This window comes from Astatotilapia calliptera, chromosome 14, assembly GCF_900246225.1.
Source record: "Astatotilapia calliptera chromosome 14, fAstCal1.2, whole genome shotgun sequence".
Taxonomy (NCBI): domain Eukaryota; kingdom Metazoa; phylum Chordata; class Actinopteri; order Cichliformes; family Cichlidae; genus Astatotilapia; species Astatotilapia calliptera.
Window position 1 is genome coordinate 22,245,483 of NC_039315.1, and position 9,895 is coordinate 22,255,377.

The 9,895-nt window shown below is 39.5% G+C and overlaps 1 protein-coding gene across 1 annotated transcript; it reads right to left on the reverse strand.

Moving 5' to 3' along the window:
• Positions 1 to 5,129: 5,129 nt before the first annotated feature.
• Positions 5,130 to 9,668, reverse strand: LOC113036902 (uncharacterized). Its single transcript, XM_026193490.1, has 10 exons — positions 9,604 to 9,668; positions 7,040 to 7,366; positions 6,761 to 6,865; positions 6,639 to 6,689; positions 6,171 to 6,269; positions 5,863 to 6,054; positions 5,727 to 5,774; positions 5,576 to 5,638; positions 5,459 to 5,488; positions 5,130 to 5,380 (listed from the first exon to the last, which is right to left on the reverse strand). The coding sequence occupies exons 1-10, from the start codon at positions 9,662 to 9,664 to the stop codon at positions 5,322 to 5,324; spliced, it is 1,035 nt and encodes a 344-aa protein (XP_026049275.1). The 5' UTR covers positions 9,665 to 9,668; the 3' UTR covers positions 5,130 to 5,321.
• Between the last annotated feature and the right edge of the window lie 227 nt (positions 9,669 to 9,895).

The following is a 9,895-nucleotide window of genomic DNA, read 5'->3' on the forward strand; positions in this document are numbered from 1 at the left end:
TGGCTCTGAAGATCGACAGCAACCAACTGAAGAACAGCATAACTAGACCGATACCTGCAACACACATAACTTTTTTTTTTTTCTGGAGACATAAATGGTGTTTATTGTGTTTTGTTTTTATAAGGGACAGACATGACTGGGGGATAGGACAGGGAGAAAGAATGAAAGAAAGAGAGGGAGAGAGAAAACCAAAGGGGAGAAGAGACGGTGAGAAGGGGGAGAAGAAAGAAAAAAACAAACAAACAAAAAAACAAAACACCTGGGTCACCTGTATGGAGAAAAAAAACAGAAGAGAAAGCAAACAACAAAGAGCAACATAATAAAAAAAAAAAACAGCACCATCACAATAAACTAGCTAGCAGTAGATATCAGTAGATACTAAATAATAAACGATATTGTGCATCACCCAAGATAGACAGCGCACAATGTGCTTTGAGGCAGCAGCCAAGAAAGCTGTAGTCCGCGTCTGTGAATACCCGTGTGTGCACCTGTGTGCATACCTGTGTGGATCAGCATGCTTGCATTCCAAAGGTTTCTCCATGTAATGATCTGCTAGGGAGTGTGGGGGAGCCACAGCCCCGTCCTCCAGGGTATGAAGCAGGTATGGAGGAGATCAAAACTCCAGACATCCAGAGGCCCCCAGAACACAAGAGACCAAGGAAGACCAACAGAGGGCCAGCCGCGCCACTGTCCCAGTAAGAGCTGAGGAGAGTCCCAGATGAGGGCTCACTCAGCAGCCGCGGAGCAGAAGCCAGGGGGAGTTGCAGAGACGCACCCGTGAGCTCCGCCGGCAGCCAGCTGTGCCTGAGTGACCGAGCCCCAGGCCGAGAGGCCGGGGGCACCCCACCTCCGAAGTGGCCCGAGCGAGCCCCAGGCTCCAGGCCCCGATAAGCGGCCGCCAAGGAGTGAGCCGGTGTGTACCTGGACGCCCACCCCCAGACACAAAGAACCACCAACGCACCGACACCTGAGGGAGTCCGCCACTGGCAGGGGAAGTGGTGGTGGGTGGAGATAGGCCTCCAAACCTTGGAGGGCCTGAGATGTCCCCAGAGAGGTGGCGTCTGATACCCAACCTGACATATAGACACAGACATACAGGCACACACAGATACAAACATCCATTCCCACCCTCATGCTCTCATATGCACTCACTCCACACTCAACCAACGTGGAGACAGACATAAAGAGACGCTGTACACACGATCACACTCCCCAAGCGTACTCTACGAACCGGGTCTAGGTACCCTTGCCCCTGGAGGGGGGAACTGCACCCAGACCCAGGTGGTGTTACCCTTTTCCCTGCGGTGGGGAGAGGCAGACAGCCCCGACTCCGCAGCAGCAGGGAGGCCCCACACTCCAGACCGCAGTCGGACGGCCAACTCCTCCTAGCCCCCCCGCTCCAGCAGGCCGCAGAGAACGGGGGTGAGAGAAGCCTAAATTGTTGAGGCATGTCAGTGTCATTGACTTATTGCATTACTTATATGCACCCAATGCTTATATAATAATAATAATAATAATAATAATAATAATAATAATAATAATAATAATAATAATAATAATAATAAAACTGCTTAATTCACCAAAGATTGTAAGGTTTCTTACATAAAAAGTTATTATTTATGTTTTGAGATTAGCGTCCAGTGACTGCATTCTCTCTTTGATCCTGGAGTAAATGTTGGGAATTAAGATGACTTACTTTAGTACTATTACTGTTTTTAAATGTCATTGAGATCTAATATATTAAAATTTCCTACAGACATTTTATTACTGTTGTTTGTCATAAAATCCAGTATTAGATGTCCAGTAATGGACATCTCTTCATAGGCTGCAAATACTAAAACAGTGCACACTGAATAGTCAAAACAGTTCAGGTACTTAATTTCCATCAGTGTCGCTGGCTGATTGAGTGACACCAGAAACACTTCATTGTAAATGAGCTGCAGAAAGATGGCGCTGATGTCCCTGTAAACTTCATCATGGGACCCTTTTTTTTTCTTTTAAAAGCTGCCTCTAGCAGAATGTTGAACGTTGATGTCAATATATCACATATTATATGACAGTCTAAATCCAATAAATAGATTTTAAAGTGTTTACATGTGCAACTTATGTCTTTTTTTTTTTGTCTTATAAGAGTTTTCATTACATTTACTTCTGTAGATGGAAACACCACTGACGGGGTGCACAAAAATGATTTTAACATAAATATAAATACATTGCATAATCATTGTTAAATTTAGCATTTCAGTTAAAGAGGATAATTAAAGACAAGTCTTACAAAGATGAGGAGGTAATGCAAATGTTAATACTTGCATTTCCATCTTCCTCCAGTGATATCTTGATCCAAAAGACGGTGTATTCTATTGACACTACATAAGAAACATTTAGAGTAGCTAGGACTACTTGGCACTCTGTAACTCTAATTTGGTGTTTTCTGAGCTTACTGGATGATCATGCATGAGCATGAGGTACACCTTGGCCCAGTGAGCTGGTATATCACAGCTCCACCTTTCCTGTAGACTCCCTTCATCTCTCTTTCTGATTGTAACACCAACACTAAAACTCAAAACAAAATTAACACTCATGTTTGAAGGATGCCTGTCCAGCTCTTCTTTATAAAATGCTTACAATTTCATTTATCAGCCACTGCAAATGCAGGTACCGATATATTAGCAGATCATCGGTTGGGCTCTAGTTCTGAGGTAACTGAAGCAGCTGTAGTGAAGAACAGAATGTGATTTGTTCTGCTGCATGTTTGCTCAGTAAGCTCTCTTCTGCGGGGGTTTTTCCTGGTTTTGAGCTAAGGCTTGTACTTGGTTTGTAGAAAATTGCTGTTAGGTGTGAGAGGGAATTCCCTTTTGACTTCATTGCGAGGTCTTGATAGTGTAATGTTAAAAGTGGTTTGAAGGGTTGCCTTGGAGACACATTCAAGGATGCAACAGTTTTTTGCCATTTATATTTTACCAGTTTTGTGGTTTTAAATGCATAAGTACCCAACTTAAGTAGCACCTGAAAACTAAGCGTGAGGGTCAGTTAGATTAGGGTTAGGCAGAGGAACAGGGCTGTGCTGTGGGGAGTTGTTGTTGTATGGGTTATTGAGCTCTGGCTGTTTTGGGCCTGTTTTGTTTTTTGTCATTTTGGGGTTAGTGCTTTTGTTTGCTGGTTATGGCTGCTATTGTTGCATCTGCATCTAGTGAAATTAGGTTAACTTTTGAGCAGTAGAAGGTACTACTGTTGTTGTGGTTGGAAATAAAATTCAACTTGAGATGAGAACGTTAAGTAAGAGCAACACAGATGCTGATGGTCACGTCTCTGTTTCTCCTGGGCCTTTACTTTCTTCTGATTAAGGAGAAATCTTCATCCCAGTTTTGTCATCAGAATCCTTATATGTGAAGCATGAAACAAAAATTAAAGATTGGTTCAGGTGGTTGCACCCACTAAAGTGCTGAGGATGTCCGTTGATCAATCATGGCTCTGTAAGAGTTGCAGCTATATTTAGAAGTATTTTTGACCTCACTTAATTTTAGAACCTCTCATATGTGTCAGGTGTCCGCAAAACCAAACTGGAACATTAAATCATAAGTTACAGAAAGTGCTGAGACCATTTCACAAACTAAGTTCTGCCGTGTTGGGTTGCAAAAACCTTTTTCACACCAAGGCAGATCTGTGAAACTGAGAGCAAGTGTGATCACCCATTCGATCTGTGCTGTTGGTACAAACTATGTGAAATGTATTACCTGCTGGTTTTGTGATCTGGCTTTACTTAATAACATTGTGTTGGGTCATGTAAGGACGCTGCCACTGAATATCCATTACCCCCCAACTAAGAAAGTGCTTACGTGCTTCCTGGGTTTGGAAGAGAAATTCTCTCATGGGCTTTGTAAAAATGTTTTGTCTATGGTTTCTCTAACAGAAATAAAGAAGGTGTGATCAGCTGCCATTCGGTTTTTTCGGCATTCCCCTCTTCTTTTAAGCAGCAGCTAGCTTCATCACATCAACTGTTTTGCGTTGCTCAGATTGTGATGTGTTGGCTTTTGTTTTTGCCATCAAGTCACGTGGATGATGCTTTGCCAAGACCAACTTGCTCATGAATTCATACGCATGGTTTTCTACAATGCTTTTCTTGCTCTCTTGTTTTTGCTCCTGCTCCTCTTAAAGCATTTCTCTATCTGCCGGCATATGAGTGTGGTACGCAGCCTTAATACTGCATATGGCTGCAAACTGAAGTATGTATCTGGGAATAATAATTTACATTTGAAATCAAATGTTTTAGGTTACTGTTGTTTTGATTTGGTGCCATAAGAATAAAATTGAATTGAGCTCGTATATTAACCAGGTGTCAACTATATTAATTCGTTTTTCAACTTAGATGAGTTGTGGCTGTAGGTGTTGTTGTTCAGCTGTGTTACGCTGTATATTATAGCTCTGTTACCTATGGAAATAAGAGTGGGATTTATTCAGTACTAAAGCATGTCATGTTAATGGCATGCTATTTGACATATGACGTTCTAAAGTGTCTTTGCACTGAGCCTGTAAGTTTAACAGGCTGACATCATGGAAAAATGTGGTCCTGGTGACAAAAACTAGCACAAACCTAGTTTTCAGTTTGTGATTGTAATAGCACCGTAACCAGATAAGAGACCTACATCAAACTTCACAAGTGTGCTGTTAAAATTGAAACAAAGGGCATGTCCGGTCACTTGGATGAGAGACATAGAGTAGTACTGTTTCTACTGCTGCGTAATGCTACGTCCTGATGAACAGAATCGGTTTTTGGGAAGATTTAGAGGATCAGGTATTTGGTTGGCACTCAGCAGTAACATTTGTGTGATTGTGTGTGTGTTTGCAAAGAACACTACGATCTGCCACTCTTTTATTTAGTTAGCAATAGTTTTCACAATGATGCAGCAATCCTTGGTGACATAATGAAAAGTTGGGATTCAGATGCAATCTCATTGTTACTATGACAGAAGGTACAAGCGCTGACAGTGAAAGCACCGTAGAACTGCTTTAACATGCAGTGATAAAAGTCAAACCAAATTTAGTACATACAGGTTCTTTTATTAAGTTTAAGTAACACACATCTCTGAATGTGTGTACATTTAGATTGCAAATATATTATATGTGAAGATCCATAAATGATGAACTTTAGTAAAAGAGCATACAAACATCAACAGTTCAGAAACAAGAATAGTACAGGGAGTGAAGTAAGTGCAGTGATACTACAAACAAATACAATAAGACACGAATCACTTCAAAGAAATAAAATAAACAAATCAGTAATCCTCACTGTGGAAGGAGTTTAAATCTCTGTCCTTCATTCTCTACAGCCGGTTGAGCTGGTCTGAGCTTGTGTTGTAAATCGGGTTATTGTATTCACAATCTAAAAAGGAAGAAACAGCAGTTCAGTGTACAGTATTATTTGATTAGTAACATGCCCACAGATGAAGTCAACACTCACTGTCTTTGTTTTTCTTCCTCTCGCGGCCAACTGGAAAAGAAATGTGAGTTAATAAAGGAATCTGTGTTTTGTGTTTATTGTCAGACATTCTCCTCATTTATCATCAACTCAAACTACCTCTCTTTTGATTCACCGCCTGCTTTGATGTGGCGTGTTGCTTGCGGAGATCGCGTTGGTTAACTGTGAAATAAAACGGATGAATCAAAATCGGACAGAACTGAACTCATAATAATGAAATCATTTAAATCTAAATATAATTAAAGATTACCGTAATAATGCCGGCTGAGACTTGCTTGCCGTAACCTGCTGAAAAGCTCTAATGGGGTAAGAGAAGACAGTTACTTCACACTGTTATTTAGAAGTCACCAGTAATGCCGTAAGTAAAGTGACTTTTTTCCAAGCACCTAAATGAAATCTCTGTCTGGTTCTCTGACTTTCCACCCTTTCAAAGTGAAACTGATCCACGTTTGGATAAATCCCACCGCTGCTGTGACCGGGCTGTTGAGGCTGAATGCTGTCCAGATACTGCACAGCTCCACGTGAGTCATAGTGATTTCTGGGGGGTTCTGCACTTGCTGGGTGCAGGTTATCATTTTCTGTTGTTCAAAAAAAGATTTGTTTAAAACGTACTCATCATTATTTCTCAGGTGGAAGACAGTTACTTGATTGTATTTTAGCAAGTAAGGAGGGAAGAAAAGATGAGTAAACTCACCGTAGACGAGATTATTACCGTAGGCTCCTGCTGCCTGTTGTACACGCACATGTACACCCACTGGTACATTGATTGTTGGCATAGGTGGAGCACTGGGATCTGCAGTGGCACATTTGTCAGAGCAAATTAAGGGTCTATTCAGAGATTTTTGGGAAGACAGCTATTCCATGTCTTGGCAAATTTTTACAAATTTTGTCTGCTAAATATGAAGCCAGCAGGTAGTTACTGCAGGTTAGCATGTTAAACACTGAGCTGCATGTAGGAAACAACAAACCGGCCTGCGTCTGTTACCTTTTTCCAGTGAAACAGCAATGATATTTTAGTATATATATTATATATACATATCTTTGTAATCCCAGTTTAAATTCCCTTTTAGTTTTTTAGTGTTCGTAAAATATGGTAACAAGTGAAAAAAATTACAAACAAAGGATGTAACACAGATATGAATATATGGCATAGACTCTGTACCTGCAATGGTGGGAATCTCGGCACTGTCCTGTGTTTTGTTTTTACTGCAAACTGAAACAGAAGCAAACTGTATTACTAAACCACCCAGTTTCAGCTTTGTGTCTGACATGTCAGGTTCTCACCTATGCATTTCCAGTAGATGTAGAAGCTGACAACAACCATCATAAGGAGTGCAGCCACACCAATACAGATGTAAATGACTGGCCACATGTCGGCGGTACTTGCACCTGCATGAAAAGTTGTGGTTTTACAAAATATGTGTCACAGGAAACAGTCGCTTAATCATTTGTCCCTTCTCATGTAATGGGTCTTGAGGTTTGTGACCCTGGAAAGGAAGAAACTCTACAGGCTGCTGTTTAGTATTGAATATTTAACATAGCTTAAAATAAAACTCCACTTACGACTTTCCATGACTTGAACACACTGCCGTCGACAGCGGTAACACCCTAGGTCAGATTTTTCAAGCTCATCAATTCTAATAGAGTAGTTCCCGTCGATTTGCTCGTTTGAAAAGACTTTGACTCGGCCATTTCTGGGGTCCAGGAACTTAACATGCCCTTGAGATGAAAGCTGCACCATCTCTGCCTGCCTTGTGGCAGCGTGGCTCCATGTCACCCAATTGGAGCTGTTTGGTCGAAGGTTACATGGTAGGAGCACAGACGAGCCAAGTGAAACGGTCTTACTGATCTTCTCACAGAAGTTAACTGAATCCTCACAAGATTTTTCATCTTCAAGGAAAAAATGAAATATAATCAAGTTTAGTTATTTCATATTCAAATGACCAAAAAGTCATCACAATAAATACAACTATATTATACAACCCGTACACATTGATTAAAACTGGCCTGTGGTACTACGTTAGTGTAAAAATTTATGATCTATAGTAAAAATGTTAAAATGATTTAAGCAATTTTAAATGTTTCAACAGAGTAACCATATCTTATGCCAATGTACAGTTACACCAAAAGTAGTTAAAAACTGAAGCGGCAAAGGATCTGTTGCTACAAAAACCACAAAGCGTGAAACAAAGTAACATCAAATCAATTATCATCATAATTTTGTGTGCTTGCTGTCTTCTCTGAAAGACTGATATTTGAAAAAAGCTTATATAGGGAATGAGAACAGACATTTTTTAATAGGTCTTACCACAGCAAAATAAAAATTTCAGTTAAAAGCGAACAATGTTTACGATGACGATAAGATTAGCTGAAGAGAGCTGATGACAAAAAAAAATCTAAAAGCTTATAAATATTAAAGAAGATAATATTATATTATAAATATTGTAGAATATTATAGAAGATATGTTATACTTGTACAACAATAAACAAACACATAAAAATAATATAGTGCATGAAGGGGAGGTTTTTCTTATCTGATGGATCATATGTTATATATTGGATAAAGATACTAGAAATGAAAAAAACCGAGTATCAAAATAGGGTAGAAAGGTGATGTAAGTGACTTTGAATGTGACATTGTTGTTGGTGTCAGAGGAGCTGTTCTGAGTATTTCAGAACAAAATGCTGATATATTATGATTTTTCCACACAACCATTTCCTGTGGGCCACACCCCACTGTGGGACACTTTGTCAGCTAAGAATGGGAAACTGAGGCCAAAAGTCACACAGGGTCACCAAAATTGGCCGAAAGCAATTTGGAAAAACGTTTCATAAATCTTGATATCAGCCACAACATTTGGGTGCTAGGGTCAGAATATGGCATAAATGCCTACCTGAGTATTGTTGCTGACCATGTCCACAGTGTGCCTTTATGACCACTATGTACCATCATTTGATGGCTACTTCCAACAGAATCACTGTAGTCAAGTAGTCACCGGATCTTATTCTAGAGCATTTTTGGGATATGGTCGAACAGGAGATTCACATCATGGATGTGATGAATCTGCAGCAACTGTGTGATGCTATCATATCAATACGGATTGAAATATCTGGGAAACTCTTACAGCAACGAGTTGAATCTGTGACACAAAATCATTACAGCGGCTCTGAAGGCAAATCCCGGATTCAACGCAATATAAAAATAATATATCTAAAGAGGTGACCGGTGAGTGAATATGCATTTCTCTGGATTAGACACCAAAACGTGAAAGTATACAGTATTGATTTGAAAAGTGAGACATTAGGTGAGAAAATATTCTATCAAAAGGTAGCTCTCACACCATGGATCATGATCCTGCTGAGAGAATAATTATTCCGTCTTTTAAGCAGTTTATCAGTCTTTTTATTTATCTGATTATTTTTCAATTTCCCTCTGCCTACTTCAGAGCTCACACCTCCATCAATTAGTACAGATTCATTTAGATCACTGTCACCAAAAACGAGGCATAGATGGTTCCCCTCTGTGCTCTTTTGTGCAGCCTGGCTGGAGTTCATCATACAAACATTTTAATCACTGCACGCCTGTAGGCTGAATTCACACCTTCACTCTTCCTAAATAAAGCGCATATAACACGCTTTGAGTGCTCCAGGAGAGTAGCAAAGTGCTACATAAGAATGAGTCCATTTACCATTTAAATCACTTGATTATTATATTTAATTAGAAACATCTTATTCTTACTTACTCTCATTGTGTACATTCATGTCACACAAGTTTAGACTTTTTTGAAAGTATACTGACTGTGAAGACCAGATTAAGATGAAGATAAAAACCAAATGAAGACCACAAAAAAGTGCATGAAGACTGACAGTGCTTCACTTTTTCACTGAACTTGTGTGATCTGTATATGGCATTCAACTAACCTTTCTCGCATCATTTACAGTTTATGTTTCCTTAATATTGACAAAATTATTTTATTAGAAAATATATTCAGTGATATGCCTTTTTCTATCAATATGAGTAAAATCGGAATGTTACAAAATCACTGTCTAAATACATGAAATTTTTCATTAACTTTTCATTAGCCGACTTCTATCTATCTATAGATATATATATTTTTAAAACTTACCATTTGAACACACACACGTGAGGCACAAGGTAAAAAGGAGCGGCCACCTGGCAGCGTGCATCTTCCTCAGCATCTCGTACAATGTGAGCAGCACGATGCTATATTAATCTATTCATTATCACAGAAAGAAACCACAAGACCACGAGTTTCAGTTGTTTAAAGCAATGGTTTGCCATATTTACCTTTATATGGGAGTTATATGTTTAGCACAAAAATCAGTGATCTTAACTGAATGCTAGTAATGCTACATTTTTAACTGAAATGTGTAGATAATTACATTTCAAAGAGTGAT